This window comes from Podarcis vaucheri (assembly GCF_965113315.1).
Source record: "Podarcis vaucheri genome assembly, chromosome: 14".
Taxonomy (NCBI): Eukaryota; Metazoa; Chordata; class Lepidosauria; order Squamata; family Lacertidae; genus Podarcis; species Podarcis vaucheri.
This window is the reverse complement of record NC_138752.1, coordinates 41710584-41737176: the sequence shown is the minus strand read 5'-3', so window position 1 is coordinate 41737176 and position 26593 is coordinate 41710584. Positions and strand designations below refer to the sequence as shown.

The 26593-nt window shown below is 44.0% G+C and overlaps 2 protein-coding genes across 5 annotated transcripts in view; one reads left to right on the top strand and one right to left on the bottom strand.

Annotated features, from left to right (window-relative positions):
• ACSM5 (acyl-CoA synthetase medium chain family member 5) overlaps positions 1-4021 on the bottom strand; it is a 35556-nt gene extending 31535 nt beyond the window's left edge. For 2 of the 4 annotated variants that reach the window (XM_082200106.1, XM_082200108.1), the window contains exon 1: positions 3677-4021. The gene's annotated coding sequence lies outside the window, so the exon portion shown is untranslated. Of the gene's footprint in view, positions 1-3498; positions 3648-3676 lie in introns of those variants that run through there. The other 2 variants (XM_082200109.1, XM_082200107.1) reach the window with 2 other exon arrangements.
• Positions 349-25009, top strand: PDILT (protein disulfide isomerase like, testis expressed). Its single transcript, XM_082200111.1, has 11 exons — positions 349-607; positions 10802-11008; positions 13075-13208; positions 14281-14418; positions 15564-15674; positions 16310-16435; positions 17160-17357; positions 20549-20669; positions 21555-21736; positions 24395-24472; positions 24818-25009. Exons 1-11 carry the CDS (start codon positions 406-408, stop codon positions 24887-24889), a joined length of 1569 nt encoding a protein of 522 aa, XP_082056237.1. The 5' UTR covers positions 349-405; the 3' UTR covers positions 24890-25009.
• Positions 25010-26593: the final 1584 nt, after the last annotated feature.

Below are 26593 nucleotides of genomic sequence, written 5' to 3'. Positions count from 1 at the left end.
TGACAGCTGGGGGGGCTGGTGGACCATTTGGGGCAGCGAGGAGTCTGCCTGGCACCCAAGCCACCATGTCACTCCCAGGAAAGACGCGTGGCTCAGGCGTGCTGCAAGCCCCATGGTGAGTGCCACCAGGCATTTTGTCACCCCCCTCAGTAGTGACACCCGGGGCATACCACCCCCTTCCTACGCCCCTGACCCTAGGTTCCTAAAGTGTTAGCAGCTTTAACAATTCAAAGAGGGAGCAGACTCTATTCTCTTCGCAGCGAGCCCTGTCCCCTATCTCTAATTGTGTGGGAATTAAGCCACGTGGCCTGCTGATAAGGCCATGGACATTTTTAACCAGAGCAGACCCAGGCTAGGTCCCCTTTCTCCTCTTCCGTGGTGTCTGCAACATCCTGGAAGGCCAGAATGAGAGCTCTGTGGCTGCTTGTCCTGACTGGTTTAGCATGCCTTCCTCTTTCTACTGCAGAAGGTGGCATTGGCCCATCAGAGAAGAAACCAAAGAAAGCCAGACTGTCCCAAATCAAGGAGGAGGACAATGTTCTGGTGCTGAAAAAGAGCAACTTTGACAGGGCTCTGAATGGAACACAGTACCTGCTGGTGGAGTTCTGTAAGTACTTCTTCTTCCAAAAGAGATATTACTATCTACAGTGGTACCTCGGGTTACATACGCTTCAGGTTACATACGCTTCAGGTTACAGACTCTGCTAACCGAGAAATAATACCTTGGGTTAAGAACTTTGCTTCAGGGTGAGAACAGAAATCTCGTGGCAGCAGTGAGGCAGCAGTGGGAGGCCCCATTAGCTAAAGTGGTGCTTCAGGTTAAGAACAGTTTCAGGTTAAGAACGGACCTCCAGAACGAATTAAGTACGTAACCAGAGGTACCACTCTATCTATCTATCTATCTATCTATCTATCTATCTATCTATCTATCTATCATCTCTATCTATCTATCTATCGATCTATCGATCTATCTATCAATCATCTATCTATCTATCTATCTATCATCTATCTATCTATCTATCTATCTATCTATCTATCTATCATCTATCTATCTATCTATCTATCTATCTATCTATCTATCTATCATCACTACATTTCTATTTCCTCTTTCCTCCAAGGAGCTCAAGGTGCCATACGTGGTTCTGTTCCTCTCCATTTTAGCCTCACAACACCCCTGTGAGGTAGGCTAGGCTGATAGACTGTGACTGGCCCAAGGTCATTCAGTGAGTTTCATGGATGAGCGGGGGTTTGAACCTCAGTCTAACCACTAGGCAACACTGGCTGATGAGCTAATCTTCACAAAATGGGCACTTTAAACCTGAACGTCTAACAGTGCCAGGGATGTAGGGAAAATTTTATTCAGTTCTCATTTAAAGGTGAATCTGCCTAATTTGTACTTTCGGGGGGGGGGGAGGGGAGTACAAGAACCGAAACACAGCCATCCTGCGAAATTTGCACTTCTCTGAATTTTGTGGCACAGTTCGTCAGGCAACTCATATATACAAAAGCATATATTAGCACAAAGCGTACCTAAAGATGCTTACATTCATGCTAACAACATGCAAAAATGTGTGATATTAGGGGAAGTCACTCTACAAAAATGTAGATATTAGGCAAAATTGTGTGTAAGGAGAAATTAGCACTAAAATGGTAGTGAATTTTCATAAATATCACACACACACTGATGTGGAAATGTGAAGCAAACTTAAGAATGGAAAAATGAGAAAACAAGGGAAACAGAAATCAATGTATTTGCCTCGTGGCACCTTAAACTAACTGTGCAATCCTTACAATGTCTGCTCAGAAGCAAAATAAGTCCAACTGAATCAACAAGAATTACTTCCTATGTTGTCCAGAAAGGAATGCTTCCCTTGGGGTGAAAAGGTCTCCCCAACTCTTATTTATTCCACCCTTTCCATGTGCTCTTTGAGCTGGGGTATCTAAAGGCCAACTAGTCCACTCGCCAAGCCAAATTTAGGACTTCTAAATCTCCCCCACTCCTAATATAGAAACTGAAGCCAATGATCTGCTTCAAGAAAAGAAGAAGCATATTATAAGAGAATCTAGGTACTGTGAAAGCAAGTCAAGGCGCCGTGCCCTTATTTTCTTGCTGCATAATGTATACCAGCTCATGGTGTGTTCCTGCTGTTGACTTTTCAGTTTAGTCCATTAGTATAAAAATATGCCAAGGTTGATTTTGGCTTTGATCTAGCAATAGTTGTAGTCACTTATTAACTTTTTAGCAAACTGAAAAATCAATGCAAATAATGAACATCCATTATTAGCACAGAACGATTTTGTGGATATATGTTTTGCTAAAACATATACAGAAGAATTCTGTATATGTATATGTATATGTATATGTATTCTTATGTATATGTATTCTGTATATGTATTCTTCTGTATATACAGAAGAATTCTGTTTGAAGTTTTGAAAATGGGACTTTGGGGCAGCAGGTGAATTTGTCAATTCTGTTTTCTGTTTTTTCTGTTTCCCTTTTTTCCAGTTCTCCATTTTTCTAGGTTTGTGATTATTATTATTTTAAGTCTCCATGGATGCATTTCAGAACATTTTCTCTCTAATATACAGAGTTCTGAATGCAGTTTTTCCTGAAGTAAAAAGAATGCAAGTAATTTCCACTGATATAATGCATTTTAATATGTTGTTTTCATGAATATATGCATTTCTATGCACATTGCTTGGCTCGGAAAACAGCATCGAAAAACACGAAGTGCGAATTTTAAAGGATAATTGTGTTTTGGTTTGCAGATTGCTTTGGAAAGTGATATGTTCATGTTACAATTTGAACAGAACTGAATTTCTCCCCTCTCCCTGGAGGCTAGTCATACATGCCTTTCTTACAAAAAATAAACAAAGATATAAGAGGTGAATATGGTATTGTGTGTTTTCTATGCGGTGGAGGGAGGGACACACACATTTTGAATGTAAAATGTGTTATTGTGTGTGAGTCACTGAATTTCTTGGAAGAGGCTTATTCATGCAGCTTACTCTTTGACCTTCTTATGTAACAGTGGGGGGGGGGATGCATATTTTTTCTTCCGACAAAGAAAAGTATGTTCATTAGAATTAGGAAATTCTGGAGGATCAAAAGTTTGTTATCTAGAATGGGTTGGGGAAGGACTCTCCCCATTCCATCCACTTCCAGGGGTGCATCTAGGGACTTTCTGCAAGCTCCCTACCTACCCCTGTGCTGTGACCCTTTCCCTATAACGGAAGCACTGATGGGCACTGAGCAAACCCCCAAAATAGCATATTGCACAGTGCCCACAGCTGTCTGCATTTTATTTTTTTTGTAATTTGAGAGTGAGGGCTGGTTGTCAGGCACACACACACACAACTTTGGCTTGTATCTAGCAAAGTTCTACTCAGAGTAAACCCATTAGAATCAATGTCCCTAAGTTCCAGTGCTTTTTTTTCCTGGGTACACAGTACTGGCAACTTTCCCTCCCACCAAATGTTAAAAGCGTGGGACTTACATCACAACTTCATGGAGAATGCCGGCACCTTTTCTTCGAAAGAAGAAGCACTGATCATGTCCATTAATTTCTACCCTCAGTAGGACTAGAGTTCGATACGGCCATTTGTTCACAGGGCAGGCAAAAACAGAGTGCCCCAACTCCTCCTCTAAAATATTTAAGCCTTTTTAGTACTCACCAGTCTTCAGGAGTTGCGGGGTGGGTGGATGTCTTGACTGAGCCTCTCGCTATGACTGCTGTGTCCCTGGTTCCCCTCTGCAGATCCTTTTCTGTGTCCCGTGCCTGGGTTGTTGTTTTCAGGCAAAAGTGAAAGCTTGCTCGCAGCTGTAGCCTGAATTGCCTGGCCCGACTGTCATACAATCTGTGCAGCAGGGGTGGGACAAAGTCCAGCCTTGGCTTGGAGCAGTGCCCTCAATGCTCACATCTGCTGTGTGTAGTGAGGGGTACCCCATTCCTTCCTTTCTGTACTTATCGTTAGTGGTGGCTGCTGCCTGTCGAGACTGGTAAGGCAGATGACTGGGAGACCAGCAGTGAGTGGAAGCAGAGGCAATGCCAAGTAAGAAGAATGGAATGTGGGGGTTGGCCAAAGGCAGTCTGAGATTGATGGGGCCATGCAAAATTTGCTTGAATAGGTCAGCCTCCACTGCTTATAAACTGCTTCCCCTCTGCAGTGGTGACCCCCAAAGCAGCAGCAGCAACAGCTGCTATTATTATTATTAGTTTATTATTATCATTAGTTTATTTATTCCTCAAGGAGCTCAGGGTGCAGCAAGATAAGCTTTCATCATGTGACAGGGCAGGGAACCTCAGGCCGAGGGTCTGAATGAAGCCCTCTCTCTATCAGGCCCTTAAGACTCTGCCCAGGCCATGCCCCAGAGGCCACGCCCTTCACTGGCTTGGCTATGTGCCCTGATCTAGTGATTTTGCTAGGCTGGTATGTGTCCTCAAATGGTGAAAAAACCTCTTGCTTGCCTGGATAGAGGTTGGAAAGTTGTGCATGTCTGACTACACTGATTTTTCCCATGGCCACCGCCACAGGTATGTGGCCCCCGGAATGAGGAAATCTGGCCCTCAGGCTGAAAAAGTTCCCCATCCATATTGTTTTCTAATGATGCACCACTTTACCCTGCTGAATTATATGCTTAGGAATTATTATTATTATTATTATTATTATTATTATTATTATTACAGTGGTGCCCCGCAAGACGAATGCCTCGCAAGACGGAAAACTCGCTAGACGAAAGAGTTTTCTGTTTGGGAGGTGCTTCGCAAAACGAATTTCCTATGGGCTTGCTTCGCAAGACGACAATGTCTTGCGAGTTCCTGCTGGTTTTTTCCCCTTCCCCTCCTTTTTCTAAGCCGCTAAGCCGCTTATCAGCTGATCCGATCAGCAGATAAGCCACTAAAAGCCGGTAATAGCGCTAATAGCGCTAATCTGCTAATCCGTCAATGGGCTTGCTTCACAAGACGAAAAAACCGCTAGACGAAGAGAATCACAGAATGGATTCTTTTCGTCTTGCGAGGCACCACTGTATTATTATATTTTGATCCAACCCTACCTGCAGGGCTCTCAGAGCAGCATAACATGGTTCTCCCCCTGGTGTTATCCTCACAACGACCCTGTGAGGTAGCTTAGGTTGAGAGATTAGTGACTGGCCCAAGGCCACCCAGTGAGTCTCATGGCTGAGTGGGTGATCTGAACCTGGGTCTCTCTGACCATAGGTTCAACACACTATACTTAAAGCCGCATTCCTTTATGCAGTCAGCGACGTTGAAAGATTTCCAACGCTCAGCCGCGTTGAGGCTGGGATCAGCGTCCATAGCATTGCAGACCCGCAAGAACATAAGACTCATGTACTTGGCCTTGAGGCAGCGAGCTACGCCTTGGTGGAGAGGCTGGATGACGGAGGTGGCACTATGGGGCACCAAGACAACTTCAACGTTGTTATGAGCAAACCGGACTCCCTCGGGGTGGCCGGAGGCATCATCAACAATCAGCAACACCTTAAAGTCGATTCCTTTCTCTTTGAGGTACTGCTTGACCTCTGGAACGAAGCATCGGTGGAACCAATCCAGGAATATTGCTGCCATCACCCAAGCCTTTTTGCTCGATTACCAGAACACAGGCAGGAGGTGTTTGCCCTTGCCTTTTAGGGCATGAGGATCTGCAGACCCACAGAGCAAGCCGGGCTTTGTTAAATGCCCGGCCACGTTGCAACAAAACAACAACATCACATGGTCTTGGGCCACCTGTCTTTCTGCTTTCGAAATGTATGTGCGGCTGGGCATTTTCTTCCAGAAGAGCCCCATCTTGACAGCGCTGAAAACTTGTTCAGGGAGATATCCCTTTTCTTCTATCAGTTTATTTAACTGTTTGGAATAGGGTTTCGCCGATTGTTTATTGGTGGGCACAGCCTCGCCAGGGCTGTGCCCGTTTTTCAGGTTGAAGCTGTTGAGCCAACCTTGGCTGGCTTTGAACTCCTTCTCATCACAAGGCCTCCCCTCTTTGATAAGAGGTTTGAACAGCGCGTACAGGTCAAGAGCTTTTTCTCACATCATGTTGCCATCGATGGGAACGCCTTGGCCATTCATTTCTTCCAGCCATAAGTACAACCCCTTTCCCGCCTTCACCAAAGTCTGATTGTGAACTTGACTCATCACCTGAGCAGTTATGGGAGCACCCGAGGATTTCCCAAACTTGGGTCTCCAGCTGTTTTTGGACTACAGTTTCCATCATCCCTGACCCCTGGTCCTGCTAGCTAGGAATGATGGGAGTTGTAGTCCAAAAACAACTGGAGACCCCAATTTGGGAAACTCTGCTCTAAATGCTACATCACACTGACTGTGTCAAAGTGGGAGCCAACTGCTATTCATGCCAGCTTCTGCATGTTGCCATTCGCCCTAAGTAGCAAAATAGAGTGGACAAAATAGATTGGGCTGCCCTGGTTGGGACTCCACTCACAAATTACCCTAAGATGCATTATTCTTGAATATCCCCATTCCCAAATGTGGTTACATAAAAGCCTAACAGGCAAGGATCAAAAGTCTTCTGTTTGAGTTCTCTTCTCTATCGAATGCCATAGAAGACATTAGATGAAATAATTAATGTTTCAAGGAGGCTGCTGGGTATTATTTCAAGGCGGCTGATGGCTGTGGCAGGCTAGAGGATGATTAATGGAGGTCTCCTGGTAATTATGATGAAAATAAATGTTTTGGGGATTTGCAACTGATTGGCAAGTTAAGATGAACAGATTAAAACCTTCTAGCCATTTATCAAAAGTCTAATGAAAGTGACTGTCCCATGCTGGTTTTGGATGGGACAGTTACATAATACGGTGTCTTGAGGAATAAATACAGGAAAGTTATTTATTTCTGCATTCAGATGGCTGTAATGAGCCATAACTTTCTATGCTACCTCAGCCTTCTCCCCCGCTGTTGCAGAGGATGCTGTGACCATTGGTCATGCTGGCTGGGCTAATGGGGACTGGAGGCCAGTAAAATCTAGAGGGGCTTGGTTGGAAGGGGTCTTCTATTTTAATGGCTGTCTCCTCTCAAGGTCGGTTTAAAGAGAAAGGAGAGGAGGGGCTCTGTGGTTAACAGAACTCCTCTGCATCTGAGTCCAGCATTCGCTCTCTCCTGCTCATCAACCCGAGAACTGGAATACAGAGTTGATGCCTGGGTGTCCTCACCTGGGACCCAGGTGGGTGTTGTGGGCCAGGAAGTACAGTCACACCTTGGGCTACAGCCACTTCAGGTTGCGTTTTTTCGGGTTATAGACCGCCAAAACCTGGAAGTGCCGAAACAGGTTACTTCTGGGTTTCAGCGGTCATGCATGCGTAGAAGCGCTAAATCACACTTTGCGCATGCGCAGAAGCGCCAAATCGCAACCCGTGCATGCGCAGACGCGGGTTGCGAACGCTGTGGGTTTGGAACGTGCATCACGCACGGATCACGTTCGCAACCTGAGCGTCCACTGTATGTCAGAATCCACATAGGGATGTAACCCCTATGCAGTTACATCCTCTGTCACAGAACATGTTTCTGATACACAACTGGCCACGGCCTGCTACGTGCATGAACACATTCTCACCGTCACAACCACAACATATCTTCGCCACTGCCCTGTACTGGAAATGTGTTGGAAAGAAAGCCATCTCTCCCCTGCCTGCTTATTTTGCAAGGAATTCAGTGCTGCCTTGAAGCTCTGACAGCTTGCTACTTAGTTTTAACAAAAAGCAGATACCTAGCTAAACAGAGACTTTTAATGCATTTGTTTTACACACTTGATGTAACGTTCGTTAAATCCCAAAGCCAGAGATGTCCAGTATCAATCAGATCATCTCTGTCAACTGAGTCAATTAAGGATTGAGGCCCCTTTATGTTTTCACACTGTTGAGTCAGAATCACAGAATTGAAAGTTTAAGCATTTTCTCCTTGTAAACCCCCCCCCAACCTGCAAATAGAAGATGCATTTTTGTGTTTTCGCTAACAGTCAGGGCCTCTCTTATCAGCTCTGCATAGCAGAATGAAACTGGCCTTCAACTTCAAAGCCAGGACAACAATAAATTTTCCTGATCCAGACAAGTTTTCATGTAAGAGATAGCAGAAAAGCAACATTTTGTATGGGACAGAAGAATACTGAATTTATAAGCTTTGATTAGTAAAACTTTGACAGTAAGAGCTGTTAGACAGAGGAACAGTCTCCCTCGGGAAGCTGTGGACTCTCCTTCTGTGAAGGTTTTTAAGCAGATGGCCATCTGTTGTGGATGCTTCAGCTGAGATTTCTGCATTGCATGGGGTTGGACTAGATGCCCCTTGGGTCTTTTCCAACTCTAAGACTAAATTAAAGATACCTATTGCCATAGTAATTAGGAGCAAGCTGCTCTGACCAATGAAATTAATTTTAGGGGTCTGTTATCCAATCATATTGCTGAAAGGGATCGCTCATGGGCTAATCATGTAAAGAGAATGTTTTAAAAGTGCCTTGAATTTTGTATCCGGCGTCCAGAATTTGGAGAATTCCTCTAGATCATTTATTCTTATTGTAGTCTTATTGGAACGTGTCCAGAGGAGGGCAACCAAAATGGTCAAAGGCCTGGAAACGATGCCTTATGAGGAACGGCTAAGGGAGCTGGGCATGTTTAGCCTGGAGAAGAGGAGGTTAAGGGGTGATATGATAGCCATGTTCAAATATATAAAAGGATGTCATATAGAGGAGGGAGAAAGGTTGTTTTCTGCTGCTCCAGAGAAGCGGACACGGAGCAATGGATCCAAACTACAAGAAAGAAGATTCCAGCTAAACATTAGGAAGAACTTCCTGACAGTAAGAGCTGTTCGACAGTGGAATTTGCTGCCAAGGAGTGTGGTGGAGTCTCCTACTTTGGAGGTCTTTAAACAGAGGCTTGACAACCATATGTCAGGAGTGCTCTGATGGTGTTTCCTGCTTGGCAGGGGGTTGGACTCGATGGCCCTTGTGGTCTATTCCAACTCTATGATTCTATGATTCTATGATTCTAGTCTGCAATAAATCTGAACTCTTTCCATGACGCTGCTGTCTTTATTTGGCTAAAGAGGACCAGTGTCATTTCCAGACCCCCTTTGTAGGGTAACAGAATCACTCTGGCTCTTGAACTGGAGGTAATCTTGCCATTGTGACTACTGCTAGCCAAACCTTTCCTCGCCAAAAGGGCATGCTGTGATGTGCCAGGGAAAATTTGGAATTTTAAAGCTCGTTTTACGTTGCACTTTATTTGGGCCTGAGCTAAACCTCTGTGGATGTTGCTTTGTGTTGCTTTCATTCATTTTGTAACAGTTGGATAACCTGATACAAGTAAGCAATTCTGGATCTTATAGCTTTGTTGCCCGCGAATTTGCCTAATCCTCTTCAAAGCCATCCAGATTAGTGGCCATCCCTACTCCTTGTGGGAGGGATTTCCATAGGTTAACTTCCTATGAAAAAGCATTTCCTTTTGTCTGTCCTGAATCTCCCAACAATCAATTTCATTGGAACATCCCTGCTACAGTACATAGTAATTGAAGTCTTGTTGCATCACAGAAGTTTCCCATCCTTAGCTACTGCATGTAATCCTTAGCTACATGCCATGTAATGTTTGTGTTGTATTTGTGGGAGATCAGTCTTTTAGTTCTGCAGCTCCTTTCCTCTGGAACTCCCTGCCTGCTGATATTAGGCAGAGCCTTCGTTGCACTGTTTTCGATAGCCACTAAAAACTTTTTCAAGGCAAACCTACCCAGACACCTGATTTTATTGTGTACATTTTTTTAATGTTGATGTTATCTGTGATACGTTTAATACATCTACTGCTTTTAAAGCTTTATTACTATCGTCAATGAATATTTTGCATTGTTTTATTAATGCATTTATTATCGTTGAAATTTGTACACAGCCCTACATCTGTAGAGCTCAAGGCAGTTCACAATATAATATATAAACTGCTTAGAGATTATTATTATTTGATTAAGCGGTATATAAATCTTGCTAAGTAAATGAATTAAAGAAATAGGAAAAACACACTCTACACCTGGTCACAGTTTTCCCCACTATGAAGATGTACTGTACTTTGTTTACATTTGCATAGTTCTTTCTAAATTTGCATCTATAAATATACATTAGCACATGCAACTTGTACACAAACCCATTCTCTTCTGTGGTGATCAGTGCAGGATTTACGTATAATCGAAACAAGCTATAGCTTAGGGCCCCACACTCTTGGGGGCCCCCAAAAATTTAGAGGAAAAAAAATCTGGGTGTACATTTCCAAAATATAAGATAAAAAACAAACAAAATAAAACCTACATACAGCAACAGTGTTTTGTGTTGTGTAGGCTCCTATGAGGTAAGTAATGGGCCCCGCCTACTAGCCTGCTCCCTAAAATATCACTGGTTTGCTCATTTTTAATATGCTTCTTCTTAATTGTATTTCAGTTCAACAATTACTTTGATAAAATACATATTTTGTTATGTGCAAATGGCTTTAGATACCTATTAGGTCCATAAATTACCAAATAGCATATATTCAACACAAAAAACAGAGACAATTTGTTGTTGACAAAGGACAGTTGGGCATATAAAGGGCCCCATTACCTTCAGTAGCTTAGGGCCTCATCAAACCTAAATCTGGCCTGGTGGTGATGCTGATTATGGGCTTCCTACGGGCATGTGGTTGGCTGTTGTGAGAACAGGAAGCTGGACTAGACAAGCCGTTGTTCTTATGTTCTTCTGTGTAAGGGGCATCCTAGCCAATGTGGAGAAGCAACTGCTTTTCTTTGTCTTGGTTTTTCCCAGACATCCCGTTATCTGGACCTTCTCAGAGCTTGGCTGCAGAGTTTGCCAAAGCTGCAGAACAGTTGAAGAAGGAATCTGTGGATATCCGATTTGGCAAAGTGGATGTGACCGATCAGAAAGACTTAAAAAAGGAATTCGGCATCTTGGAATACCCGACCCTGAAGTTTTTTGTAGACGGTGACAGGAAAAACCCCGTTGATTGCAAAGGTAAACCCATACGCAGCTGCAAATATGCCTGTTTGCTCACAAGGGGGCGCTTGTGCCCAGCTCTCAAGCATACAACGGAATCGTTTCAGAACTTAATAAATTTGAGCACATGCAAGAGTGTTGAATAAGGACAGGGGCATTTAGGGCTGGGTGGAAAGGGGTGGGAGGGAGACAGTTTCACAAAACACTTCACCCCCCACAAAATATGCCCACTGCATTGGGAACGGTTGGGTTGTGTGTGTCTATGAAATGGGATGAAAATGCTCACTTTTCATAGCAGGGACATAAATCTTTGCTCACAAAAAGCACACTCTGAACATGTCGTCTGCCAGCATCACCAGATGCCAGCATACTCCAGAGATGGGGAATTCCTGGCCCTTCGGAGGTTGTTAGTGTTGGAATGAGGAGAGGGGGGAATGAAACAGAGTGGCTGCAATCTCCATACCGCAACATTTTGTTGCAGGGTCTCATTTGGTCAAATCTTTAAAAACCGCTGTAGATCACACAGGGCCCCCGGACGTTTGACGGTCTATTGACCCTGTGCCACCACTGCGATTGCTTTTTCCGCTGCCACCACCCCATTTCTTACAGGGACACACGGAGTCCAGACAGTTGTTAACATAAACAAATAATCAAGTTTATTTTTAAGTGCAGGAACAAGCTTATGGTTTCAGTTAGTTTTTCTTGACAGTTTCTTAATCTTAGTTCCTAACAACTTCAAACTGATTATCCCCAGCTATCTATCTGACTCCACCTAACAATTCCTCTCAAAATACAACTCTACCAACCCACACCTAACCCTTCCCTCTTCCACTCTGAAACCTCAACTGCCTTTCAAAACCTCCCACTCTAACTTTTACTCCCCCCTTGCATTCCCACTGGCCAATCACATTCTCACTCATTTAACCCTTTCCTAATGACCCACCTAGGAGGTAAATGCCACAACCGCTTTCAACTTAAGCAGATGGATTTTCAGGAGTTAAAACTTTGGATCCCTTCCCACTGGGGAAAGCTCAGCTTCAACACTGAACAGCTCATGTACCGCTTCTCAGCACCTTTTTATTTCCCCTTTTGTTTAGCGGAAAAACATACAGGTTTTGCTTCTGACACCTAATTCAATTAGGCAGACTGCTCAATAAGCTGTGGAATGATCCCGAAATCATTCTGGATTAAATTGCTAGTCGATATTTTGTGCAGGGTTGGGCTTAACGGTGTTTTCCAGATTTGCCATGTAAATCACATCAGGACGTGCTCTTTTCAGGGTTTTCTTTAAGTAATAATAATAATAAAAAGGAGAGTGGCTTGACCTGAACAAACCTGAACAGACGCGAAAGCTGGTGATTAGGCAGCTAATTGGCAGCACATCCAATTACACAGGAAAGGCACAATTGTGCATTAGTTAAGCCAGGAATGGGGAACCTATTTCAGCCCAAGGATCACGTTTCCTTCTGGGCATTCTTCTGTGGGACACATGCCATGCCAGTGGTGGGAGGAGTCAGAGTTAAAAGTGGGCGGAGCAGTGAATGTGAATATTTACATTTAGACTCATTTCTACACCCCTCTCTCCCTATCTTCCATCCAGGCAACCAACAGGCACTATTACAGTTCAGTGACATATTCCAGCCAGGCAAAAACACTCAGGTCCTGTTTCGCACCCTTGTGAGAGGTGGGACAATGCTGAGGTTCAGATAGAGCGATCTTTAGGGCCGCATTCAGAATCCTGGTCTGAGGTTCCCCACTCCTCAGTTAAACTCTCTTAAAGTGCTCTGTTTGGATGTGTGAAAGGGCAAGTCGGGAGATGTGGGGCATCGGGCCCCATCTGGACCACACATTTAAAGCACTCACATGCCACTTTAAACAGCCATGACTGCCCCAAAGAATCCTGGGAATTGTAGTTTGTGAAGGGTGCTGAGGATTATAAGGAGATCCACTATTCGCCTCACAGAACTACATTTACTAGTGTCCTGTGGGAAAGAGGGATTGATTGTTTAAAGATTCTGGTAATTGTATTGTTCCTGCTGATAAACCTGTTGATTCTTCTTCTTCTTTTCTTCTCTTTTTAACAGGAGTTAGAGAAGCTTCTGCCTTCATTACATGGGTCAGGAGACAAATAGGACTCAGTACTGTACTTCTTAATAGCACAGACCAGGCCAAAACCTTCATAGACTCTGATGATTTGGTGGTGATTGGCTTTTTTAAGGTAAACTATTGTGGATGGGAATTAATGTGATGCAGCAGCAAAAAGAGCTAACACAATTCCAAGCTGCATTTACAGAGGTGTAGTGTTCAGACCAAGGGAAGTAACAGTACCTTGGTCAGACCCTACCTGGAGTACCATGAAATTTAGCAAAACAAACAAACACATAATATCTGAGGTCCTAAACTGCAGCTGACTGAGCCTGCGTGCAAATTCATCCCTGAGTTGCCTGTCGAGTCCTGTTGTTGATGTGCAACTCTTAGATGATTTTAAGGGAGGTTTAGACAAATTCATGAAAGATGGGGCTTGTTGGAATGAAACCACGACAGACGAGTAGCAGGTGTCATCGAGAGGCGTCTGCCGGGGCGAGCCCCGGGAACTCTCTTTTATTGAATATTGCAAACATTGCCACAGGTGTGCTTGTGGCTGATTGGTTGATACAAACACAAAGAAACTTGTTGCTGATTGGTTAACATAAGTACAAGGCGGGAATTACATGTGAACATTAATCACCGATAGATTAAAGGCTGGGAAACGAAGCTAGAACTAGACAGGCATGAAACCTCCTAATTAAAATACAACTAAAGATTGATATAACATGACTAAAACAATTACTAATGATTGATCATAACATGAAAGAATATAATAAGTGAATTCCGTAGATGTGGTCAGCTGTGCATTAAGTACAGGTCATAGTGTTTTTCCTTGAACTTAGCAATGAGGGAATGTCTTGGTCTTTGGAACAAGTTGTGCAGTGTGTGCAGAAGCAGGGAAAAGCTTATAGGCAAGAGTTCCCAGAATACAAGAGAAAAGAAGCAATGCTTCCCCATAATGCAACAGTTACGTGCAGGAAAAGAACTTCCCTTTAGGGGCTATCAGTGGCTATGAACCGTGATGGCGATACTCCACAGTCAAAGGCAGAAATGCTTCTGAATACCAGTTGCTGGACGGAGGGCTCTTGTGGGTTTCCTACACACACCTGGTTGGCCAATGTGGGAACAGGATGCTGTAGTAGATAGGCCACTGGACTGACCCAGCAGGGCTTCTCTAATGTTTCCCCCCCCCCCATATACAGAGCCTTCAAGGTGGAGCTGTGGAGGTTTTCTATGATTCTGCAAGAGATGTCCCTGAACTTCCGTTTGGCGTAACAGCCAGCGAAGAAGTTTTTGCTGACTTTGGCATCAGAGAAGACATGGTGGTTGTGTTCCAAAAGGTATTATTAACACGTGTATCTTATATACTAATGTTAAACTCATTCTCCAGTGGGATCCCTATGTAGCAGAAACAGTGCAGAAATACATTATATGTATAAAAAGCTGTAAGGGAACAGGGACAGGCCAGCAGCTTTTGGCTCTCCTCTCCTTGAACAATGTGGTGTAGTGATTAAGAGCAGTGGACTCATAATCTGGTGAACCGGGTTCACTTCCTCGCTCCTCCACATGCAGCTGCTGGGTGACCTTGGGCTAGTCACACTTCTTTGAAGTCTCTCAGCCCCACTCACCTCACAAAGTGTTTATTGTGGGGGAGGAAGGGAAAGGAGATTGTTAGCCGCTTTGAGACTCCTTAGGGTAGTGATAAAGCGGGATATCAAATCCAAACTCTTCTTCTTCTTATTCCTTCCAGCTGCTTGTTACAAGAACTCCATTATGGTCTTAGTGTCTGGACTTGTTGTTTTCCTTCAAACTCCCAATTTCCTTTCCTTTTGTGCTATGTCTTTTATATTTGAAGCCTGGGGTGATATTTTGTGATCTACTCACAGAGCCTTTTTCTTTGCTGGAGTGAAATGCTTCAACTAAATAACTGGATAAAATGAGAGCACTGCAACTTTTTCAAATTAGTGGAAACAGCCACTGCTATCTGTCATGTGATTAAACACAGCCATTATGCTTTGACTGATGGAAAAACGTTGCGGCTCTTTAAAAAAATGAGATGACTGTGTTTGATGGAAGTTGTAGTCCAGGACACCCTAGGGCTTCAGACATGGGATATTCCAAGCCCCAGCTGGAGAGGCCGAGGATTAAAACTGGGACCTTCTGCACACACAGCAGATGGTTAGAGAAAGCTGCTTTATCAAAGAATTGTAGAGTTGGAAGGGATCCCAAGGGTCATCTAGTCCAGCCCCCTGCAATGCAGGAATTCTACCCCCAGCCATCCTTGGGTGGGCTCGAACCACCAACCTTCTGGTTAGCAGCCAGACACACTGACTCATTGTGCCACAGGAGGGCAGCCATTTTTCAAACATCATTTCTCGAAAGGCACAAGGCAGGAACTGAATCCACCGATTTGCCCTCCCCATGTGAATGTTAACAGGGAATGTGGCCCGCTTTATTGTTAAATCGAATATTTCTTCTGCTCCAGGGAAAGCCCATTCATAATGAAGCGTCTGAAGAAGGCAAACTGAACAAAGTGGACCTTGCTGGATTAATAAAAACATTCACCATGGATTTAGTCATAGAGTATAATCTTGAGGTGAGTTTGGTGCTGCCTGAGTGATTGGAGTCTCCGATTAGGACTGGGGAGACCCTAGTTTGGGTCTCCACTCGATCGTTAGGCTCCCTGGATGATCCGGGGCCATTCTCTATGACTGAGGGTACACTGAGATGAGTGGGTCCGTGCCCCATTTGCTCTAATAGCCCAGACTTCTCTGCTCAGCTCAATACAGTGGTACCTCGGGTTAAGAACTTAATTCATTCTGGAGGTCCGTTCTTAACCTGAAACTGTTCTTAACCTAAAGCACCACTTTAGCTAATGGGGCCTCCTGCTGCTGCCACGCCGCCGGAGCACAATTTCTGTTCTCATCCTGAAGCAAATTTCTTAACCTGAGGTAATATTTCTGGGTTAGCGGAGTCTGTAACTTGAAGCGTATGTAACCTGAAGCATACGTAACCCGAGGTACCACTGTACTAGAATATCTCCAACAAGAAACTTTGAAATGGTCCCACAGACTTGTCGTCTCTGAACGGGGCAGTAAAGAAGTCAGGTTCATTCATTTCATCAGGTCTACTCTAAGTAGGGCTTAGCTGACTACAACCCTCAGTCTCTTTCTGGATTGTGACCTTTGTTGCCAGGCTTCTGTGAGAGAGCTCTGATGTTTTGTTTTCCAGACATCTGTGAAGATTTTTGACGTGCCCGTTGAAAATCACATCGTTCTCTTCATGGCCAAGAGCGCTCACACGTTTGGCTCAGCTTATGACAATTATACATCTGCTGCCTCGGAATTCAGAGGGAAGGTTAGTATAATGTCGCTTTCTGGAGTTCTCCTGGATTGCAAATATTGGATGTCAGAGTGCTGAGAACATTGTAGATGTTTGCTTTCCTGGGATCGTCTCGCAAGCCTAGGTTCAAATGCAGTTCCAAAGGCAGTCAGTAAGTGATGGACTGGGGGCCAGCAGCCGTGCAATATGAGAAATAGCCCCAGTCATATAGTTGTTTAAAGGTTTGACATCTGACAGGAGGGTGTTCCACAGGGCGGGTGCCACTAATGAGAAGGCCCTTTGCTTGGTTCCCTGTGGTAGATATTTTATTCATTTATTTACATATTTATAACTTGCACTTTCATACAAATATATCAATGAAATATACAACAAAAAGCACCCATAAAGTTTTTTCTACAATCAAATAGTATATTTTTTAAACGAAATAAATAAATAAATAAATTGTTGTTATTGTTATTTGAATTTCTATACTGCCTTTCACTTGAGGATCACAGAGTAGTTCACAGGAAAGCAAAGCAAAGCAAAGCAAAATAAAAATCAGTCTTCAGGCACCGTTTAGGACAGCCATTTTGAGGCTCCAAATGCTGTTGGATTACAAGCCCCACTGTCCCCAGGCAGCATAGCTAATGGTCAGGGATGATGGGAGTTATAATCAGAACAACGTCTGGGGGCCCAAGGTGGGAAACTGTTCTGGGATGTAAGGGGGGTAGAAATATCTCTTGCTTCTTTCATTCTTCAGATCATGTTCATATTTGTGGATACTGATGAAACCAGAAATGGCCGTGTGATTGAGTACTTCCGGGTAACAGAGGTAGAAGTCCCTTCCGTTCAAATCCTGAACTTGACAAGTAATGTCAAGTACAAGATGCCTGCAGATGAAGTGACCCCGGAGAATATACGACACTTCTGCCGCAACTACTTAGAAGGAAAAGCAAAGGTGAGCTTTTGGGATGGAAGCAATCAGGGTCACGCTTTTGATTTGGTATACCATGGCAAACAATTGGTTTCATTGGTCTGGCTCCTATTGAGCCTCACAAGTGCATCAATTGCTTTTTTTGCTGTGTTTTATTAATGTGCATGTATAGTTTAAGTTAAACCACTCTAGAAATTGTAATGCTGATGGCAGCTGATGATCGGTGGGTTCTTTGGTTGGCAGCCAAAGGGAGCCTGTAAAATGCAGTCTTTTTTCTCTATCACCCACCTGGGGAGAAAATGCTTCGCCAACCCTATGATCAGCGCTCCCTACAGCACTGAGTGTAGGGCTAGCAATGCCCTTTGTGCTGTAGTTCCCAGGCATTCACCCACCAGCAATAATAGTGCCATGTCAAATTTGGCCCACGAGGCTGATCCTGATAAGGATTTGGTTTGTGGAGCCAAAACAGTTCCCCACCATTGCACTAAACCCTGCTGTCTTTTAGCTATAGTCTGGTATTTTTTCTTTGCAGTTTCCTTCAGAGTTGCCTTACTTCTTTTTAAAAAATGCTGTTGCTGGTTGGTTGGTAGGTTTCAAAGCCACTTCCGCCTTAAGGAGGAGGTGGGGTTGCGGGCACTCACGACCCCTTCATGTGCGCAGGGGTGTGGTCAGCCCTGCGTGATTGGGGAGATTCCCATTTGTGTCACTGCCCAGACGACCAATCTGATTTGTCTGGGGGTGTGGCCTGCTTGATTTAAGCAGGACGCAGTAGGAAGCTCTTCCCTTTTCGCGCTTCCAGCTGCTCCGGTTTTCCCACCCTCCCACCCTTTAGATTTTGTCATCTCTTTTGACCTTGCTATGGACTTTGGTTGGTCGCTGCTGAGGAGCCTGGTAAGACTTTTCGACTTGGCAAATTGGCACCAGCTACTTGGTTTTCTCCTACCTCATAGCAAATCATCACAACTTTGTAAGGTTTGGTGGTTAGGCATTGGAATATTGCTGGAGAAGAGGGGAGGGGAGGTAGCGCCATCACCTCCCCCGCACATTGAAGGGTATTCCGTTAAAGGATTCTGGAGGTGTTGCCCTGTCCGAAGCCTGGAGAGGCTAGGGCCTAAGGCACTACCCCTATTGGTGACCCTGGGGGAGCTCCTAGTTGATGTGCATCCGCAGGACTCCCCCTGTTGGTGGTTAACCCTTCCCGGACTCCCTGCAGGTGGGCAGGAGTCAGATATGGTTAGGTCCAATGCCTAAGCCAATACCGCTCACAATATGTAACCAATAAAGTTGTGGCCTTTTTTAGCCCATTAACCTAAAATACTGCCGTCAAGTGTCTTTATTCAACCTGGGGGGGGGGGAGGGAGTCAGGACCTTGCCACGTAACAAGCCTTTTCCAGACACGTACTTTTAATATGTACATTTGTCTTTAATATCTGCTGAGTTTATCTCTGTCTTGGTCATTTTATTATGTCTGCTGTTTTTAAGGTCTGTCTTGCTTCTGCTCTTTTTAATCAATATTGCATGCCACGTTATGTGAACTGCCTATATATTTTGATGAAGTGGTATATAAATCTTGATAAGGAACTATATAAATCCTCAGCCAGAGTTCGAGATGCATGGAATGCCAGGTGGAATCCCAGGTGGAGACATGGTTCAATAATATTTGGGATATTGCTAGTTCAGAACGACTAACTGGGCTCAGAAGAATTGCAGATGGGGTTATAAAAAAAACACCTTTGATGAAACCTTGTTTCCCTTTTTTTCATATGTAAGAGGGAAAGAAAGTAAAGTTCTTCCACCAGCCTCACAAACCTTTCTATGAAGAACCTGTATGGCCTGCCAATGTTTTGTTGTTGTTGCTGCTGTTTAGTCGTTTAGTCGTGTCCGACTCTTTGTGACCCCCTGGACCAGAGCACGCCAGGCACTCCTGTCTTCCACTGCCTCCCGCAGTTTGGTCAAACTCATGCTGGTAGCTTCAAGGACACTGTCCAACCATCTCATCCTCTGTCGTCCCCTTCTCCTTGTGCCCTCCATCTTCTTCTTCTCATGAGGTGGCCAAAGTATTGGAGCCTCAGCTTCACGATCTATCCTTTCAGTGAGCACTCAGGGCTGATTTCCTTCAGAATGGATAGGTTTGATCTTCTTGCAGTCCATGGGACTCTCAAGAGTCTCCTCCAGCACCATAATTCAAAAGCATCAATTCTTTGGTGATCAGCCTTCTTTATGGTCCAGTTCTCACTTCCATACATCACTACTGGGAAAACCATAGCTTTTACTATACGGACCTTTGTTGGCAAGGTGATGTCTTTACTTTGTTTTAAAACCAATATTTTAAAACCATGTAAATTGACACCATGATTTTGATGCTTTGTTCTTTGCTGTGACTGCATTGTATAGTGCATTTTTGTTTAAGATGAGTGGGATGCCAGACATATTGAATCAGAAGATGTTGAGGGAACAGAGTAGAAGGAAATCCACTCCCTATTCCGTACATGGTTGGGGAAGGTGCCTTACAACAAGGAAGGGACATAGCTCAGTAGCTGAATATTAGTCTTGTATGCAGAGGTTCAATCCCCAGATTCAATCCCTACCATTTCCAGGGAGAGCTTGGAGAGAACTCTGCCTGAAACCCTGGTGAGCTGCTGCTGGTCAGGGTAGACAATACTGGACTAGATGGAGCAAAGGTCGACTCAGAATTTCACCAAGGGCCATGGAGTGATAGAGCATCTATTTTGTACACAGATGGTCTCAGGGCGAGTCCTCGGTATCTCCCAGTAAGTCTGGGAATGTCCTCTGCCTGAAATACTATAGGTCAGCCTTTCTCAACCTGTGGGTCCCCAGATGTTGTTGAACTACAACTCCCATCACCCCTAGTTAGCAAGGCCAGACCTCAGGGATGATGGGAGTTGTAGTCCAACAACATCTGGGGAACCACAGGTTGAGAAACCGCTGCTATAGATGGACCCATGGCTTGACTCGGTATAAAGTATCATCCTATGTCCCTGAGATTTTGACAAATTGCTCTACTGTAGTGAGTAGTTCTGCTCTCCTGCTATGGGACAAAACAGACAGCTGGTAATTAAAGTGAAAGGGAACATGTGGCCAGCCAGATAAGCCTCACGAAGGACTTTTAGCAAAGAGAGCCACTTAACCACCCAGCACAGCTTCAAAGATGAGCCCCTGTTGACATCCATCCTTATCTCTTTCCCCCTTATTAGCCACATAAATCCAGCGAGGAAATCCAAGAAGGCTGGGATAAGAAGCCGGTGAAAGTACTGGTTGGGAGCAACTTTGACCGGGTTGTATTTAATAAGAAGAACCACGTGTTTGTCCTGTTCTGTGAGTATCACTTGCGCTTCTGAAGAGGAGACTCTGGTGGATGAGCTCTCACAGGGAAAGAATTGCTTGATTTGATTGAAGACAGCAGCAGAGTGGCACACTGAGCTGATATGGAGTTGGCGTGTGATGTTCAAGCAAATGCTGCTAGTTTAAACTTGCCTGCAGCGGAAACAGTTTTCACTCCCATAGCGCACATTTCATGCACACTTGGACCACTTTAACAGTCATGGAGGATCCTGGGAATTGTAATTTGTTTAGGCTGCTGACTTCACAGAGCTACAATCCCAGCACCTTTAGCAAACTACAGTTCCCAGGATTCCCCTTTGAAAGTTTTTTTAAAATTTTTTTTTAAAACTTGCCAGTGCATCCCAATACCTCTCTTTTGTTTCTCAGTAGTCTAACTTCGCGGGTGGCGCTGTGAGTTAAACCCCAGAGCCTAGGACTTGCCGATCAGAAGGTCGGCGGTTCAAATCCCCACGACGGGGTGAGCTCCCATTGTTTGGTCCCTGCTTCTGCCAACCTAGCAGTTTTAAAGCATGTCAAAGTGCAAGTAGATAAATAGGTACCGCTCTGGCAGGAAGGTAAATGGCGTTTCCGTGAGCTGCTCTGGTTTCACCAGAATCGGCTTAGTCATGCTGGCCACATGATCCGGAAGCTGTACGCCGGCTCCCTCGGCCAATAAAGTGAGATGAGCGCCGCAACCCCAGAGTCGGCCACGACTGGACCTAATGGTCAGGGGTCCCTTTACCTTTACCTTTAGTCTAACTTTGGCTACAGTTCTGTCAGCACTCACTAGCTGACTACACCATTAGAAGGTGTTATAAGTTCCAGGACCATCACTATTTATTTATTTTGAAATGGCATATTCTTGGTTTTCTATCCCAGATGCACCCTGGTCTCGTGACTGCCAAAAACTGCTACCTGTATGGGACGAATTTGGCAAGTTGTATGAAAGCCAGAAAAACGTTGTCATTGCCAAAATAGACTTCACGGCAAATGACATTCTGTTAATCAACCTGGAACGGTACCCGTTCTTCAGGTACTTTCCTGCAGGATCTGAAACGGAGGTGAGATGTTTTCCACCCTCATTGGGTACTTATGGGTAATGGATGTCTTGTGATGAAATAGGAGGGGGGGTGCAATTCTAGCAGCAAGCAAGGGTATTCTGTGGACTCAAAAGCAAAGGAAAACTACATTTCTTGCTGTTATCATGCGTGAATCATGGAGAAACAGACACACACATCTGCAGAAAGATAGGGGAGTAGCAACACTTTCCAATTACATTTGTGGGTGTGTCAGAGCTAGGGTTGCCATATGTCTGGAATTTCCTGGAAATATCTGGAATACTGTTGTCCGGGAAAATCCATGTCAACCCATGTCAAAGCTCGCCAGTGTGGTGTAGTGGTTAAGAGCGGTGGACTCGTAATCTGGTGAACCGGGTTCGTGTCTCTGCTCCTCCACATGCAGCTGCTGGGTGACCTTGGGCCAGTCACACTTCTCTCTGAAGTCTTTCAGCCTCACTCACCTCACAGAGTGTTTGTTGTGGGGGAGGAAGGGAAAGGAGAATGTTAGCCGCTTTGAGACTCCTTAGATATCAAATCCAAACTCTTCTTCTTCTTCAACAACTTCTCTGTCTGGATTTTCACAGTTTGGCAGCCCTAGTCAGAGCACACCCACTGGTGTGAATTAAATTTAGCTGGCAGATCGGTCAAAAAGCTACGGTTCCATAATGCAGCAGGTATTGCAATGTGAAAAGCATTAGGAAACAGGACAGAAGCACTAGCATTATATTCAGGAAATGAATTCAGCATTCCCTCACATCTGAACGGCCACTTAATATCTCAAGCAATGCTTGAAATGTTTTTGGGTGCAACCGAAACTTCTGGCGCCTTCTTCCCGATTATGTTTCAGACCCACCATTCTCTTGCGCTTTTAAAAAAAAACCAACAACCATGGAATTAGTCTTACAACAAAGGAGGTCACAAATAATAAAAAATACATCAAACAAATGGGTGTGCGCCACCATTTGGATGGATAATCTAACTGAAGTGAGAACATCACCTCTGGAGCCAAGTAATTCAATTCAATGGCACTCTTTTATAATTAAGACATTACTCAGGTTTTCATTTTTTCCCCTCCTCTCTCCCCCTATTCCCCACACATAAATTACATTCAAAGACATTTGTCCTCATTTAATCTCCTAGGAAGGTACTCTGGTGTTGTGTGTGCATGCCCAGATTCTAATGAACCAAAGAGGGAGCCCTGAGCATTTAGGTGGCGTAAAAATGCGTCTGTTTACAGAAGCCTGGGGCATTTGGTTCTTTTTGGAATATAAATGCATTTCCTTTTCTTGTTTTGCATTGCTCCTGGACTGATGTGTTTTCACCCTCTAGGAATACTAATTGAGAAGGCTGGCAGCTGGGATGTGTTGCCATTAGTTCTCTCAATTGGCCATGCACTGGAATAAAATAATCAAATCACAGATTTGGAAGGTGGGGCAGGACTTGTATGCCACTGGGTCCAATTTCCTGCTTGATGCAGGCAGTCCAGAGTAGAGATGTAAAATTTCCGGAAATTTTGAAGCCATGAGGAAAAAAACGTTTCCCACCGGGAAAAAATGGAAATTTTGGAAAAATTGAAAAGAAATTAAGTGTGGAGTAGTTTTACAAATTGTGTGAAACACAGTGTAGATAAAGTATTATGCTTGCAATAAAACAGGTAACCACCCCCTTTCCCTCAAAAGCAAGAAACCATCAACATAAAAAATAATCAGATTTGCCCCTTAGCACCAACAGCAAATAAAGTTAAGGTCCACCTCAATATTTAAGCTCCATAAAAGGTCTACAGGTTTTTTCAGGTTTTTCCCCAAAGCCATTTTTTCCAGGAAAAATTGGGGGGGAAATAGTGTGTGGAATATTCAAACTATATCAAACTATTTTTTAAATATTTTTCCCCGGGAAAAGGGGCTTTAGGGGGGGAATTGGGGGGAAAACCTGGTCCTTCCCCAATTTTCCCAGGTTTTTCCCAGGCCTTCCCATCTCTAGTCCAGAGTGAGAGCATCCCCATCAAATAGATGTCCATTCTGTTTGAATATTACTAGTGTAAAAGAGCCCCTCTCCTTCCCAATAAATAATTGGTTTCATTATTGAACGGCTCCTGCCTTCAAAAATAATTATCATAATGTTTAACCAAAATTTACCCTGTAACTTAAATCTGAATAACAACAACCACCACCATAATCTACCATATATTTTGGAAAGTTGTTTGTCTCTTTGTCTGTTCTCTAAGCATTTGGACACCTCTTAAGATATTGTAAGCAGTTTTCTTCATGGTAGTTCTTCAGATCAAAGAGCAGGTTTTTGTCTAAGTTCAGATTCACTTGGATGACATTTTGAATCAAGATATGAAATAAAAAACAATCCCACTAATTAAAACAGAAGATTCAGGTTGAGAGTTCAAGGGAAATGTCTTCAAAAGCCAGCAGAATGCCAATATGGATTGGGACCTTCATAAGCATTGGAACAATGGGCTGTATCCAGCTAAGTCCTACCTTGAGCAAAATTCATAAACCAAAGTTAGTAATGTGCATTAACTTCAATGAGTCTACTCCAAGTATACAACCCAATATCTGTCTTAAAGGATACCAAGTTGCCCTATGAGTCCACAAAATAACAGAAAATTAACTGTTCCATTCACCTCTCCCCCCTGTTTTTTCCTCCTCGAAGGTTGTCCCATACAAAGGCGAGCACAATCTCGATGCTTTTGCTAAATTCTTAGAAGAACAAATTAAGGCAAGAAAGAAGGTAAGGTATACATTTAAGGTAAGGTGGTTTTAGGATTGTCTTGCACACAATGAATTCATGTACCCATGCCTGAGGAATCCTGTCTTTGTGGATTCACAATGTGAAATTACCTGATCCACACCTCTTGTGCTAATGTGTGGCTCAGAACTTATAGCACAGTCCTAAGCATGTCTACTCAGAAGTAAGACTTCTTGAATCCAGTGGGGCCCATGTCCTTCACAGAAGGACATGGGCCCACCCCCAGGTTGTAAGTCCAGCCTGGCCAGTTTGCTGCTTCTTCTAATGCTAACTTGTTATGAAGAGTCTTTGTTGCATAACTTACTTTTTTATTTGATTGTTTATCAGGACTCATCCAAAGCCAAGAAAGAAGACCCTGAGAAGGAGAACGAAAGAACTGTGCAAAAGGAAGAGCTGTAGGTTTTCCTTAAAGCACAGATAACATTGATTTTGGAAGGATGGTAGAGTTGTTTACAAGAATCTTGACCTGATCATGGGGATTTGAGAAGGTATTCAAACAAATAAAGACGAGAGAAAGAAGTGCACTGGTTTGATTGTGTGTGTTTTGGCTCAGTGATGATCATTCTCAGCAGGAGTGGAGATTGGCCCATGATGGAGAATGGAGAACTGGCTTATCCACCTCTGTCTTTTCTGAGCCAGCCCCCACCTGCCTCTCTTCTTAATGCCAACCAATCAGGACATGACTCTGCCTGTCATTGCAATTAATCCAGAATGCGGCAGCTAGACTGGTGACTGGGAGAGGCCGCCAAGACTAAATAACACCGGTCCTGAAAGACCTACATTGGCTCCCAATACATTTCTGAGCACAATTCAAAGTGTTGGTGCTGACCTGTAAAGCCCTAAACGGCCTCAACCCAGTATACCTGAAAGAGCATCTCCACCTCCATCGTTCAGCCCAGAAACTAGCTCCGAGGGCCTTCTGGCGGTTCCCTCACTGTGAGAAGTGAGGTTGCAGGGAACCAGGCAGAGGGCCTTCTTGGTAGTGGTGCCTGGCCGGTGGAACACCCTCCCATCAGGAAATAAGCAACTATCTTACTTTTAAAAGACATCTGAAGGTGGCCCTGTTTAGGGAAGTTTTTAATGTTTAATGCTGTGTTGTGTTTTTAATATTCGGTTGGGAGCCGCCCAGAGTGGCTGGAGAAACCCAGCCAGATGGGCGGGGTATAAATAAATTATTATTATTATTATTATTATTATTATTATTATTATTATTATTATTATTATTATTAGCTCTGGTTCCACACACTGCTGATCTCCCCGCCTTTTGCCCCACTGGTCCCAATGAACTTCAGCTGCCACTGGAATAGATTTTGAGTCTCTTTAACTCAGCTTCCTTGTTGCTAACCAAAGCAGACCCAGGAAAGTGTCCCGTCCCATAGAAAGAGGTCTGCAGGCTGCTCTGATGAAGCTTTTCTGTTGGCACAGCTCAAATGCCCAGTTTTCACTTCATATTAACTCAAGCATTTGCAGTTTTAATTCTTGCATTTTGGGAATTGCAGCTGTGTGAGGGGAATAGGGGTTTCCTAACAGCTCTCAGCACCCTTAACAAACTATAAGCTTTCCAAGATTCTTTGGGGAAAGCTGTGGGTGTTTAAAGCTGCATCACAGTGGTGTGGATGTGACTTTTGCCATTTGAACCTGGCTCCAGGTGACCCTGGAATTTTTGGGAAAAGGTTAGAGCCCATAAGCCCAAAGCCTGCCCTTCTCCTACTCTACGGTGCACTGAATTATAGTCATCTCGTTTATTCAGCTCCTGCATAGATAACCAGCAAGTCGGGCTGCCAGTGAGTTGAATAAATTGAACTGAAGATGAAATGGCAAGATGCAGAAGCTGAATTAAAGATGCAGGTTTTTCTAGGAACTTTGAATATGTAAGATGCCTTACATCCTTCCTTGTGTAACCACAGATGGCAAGAAATTTGATCCCGTTTTAATTTAAAAGCAAACCTACCAAATCCACATATTTTTAAAAAGGGGCAAACCAAAACACCATCCTCTTCTCAAAATTGCTTTTTTCTTAATTTTAAAACGCAGTTCTCCAGCCAAGTAATGTGCACAAAGAATGCATATACTAGAGTGAAGTGCGCACAAAAGCACATATAA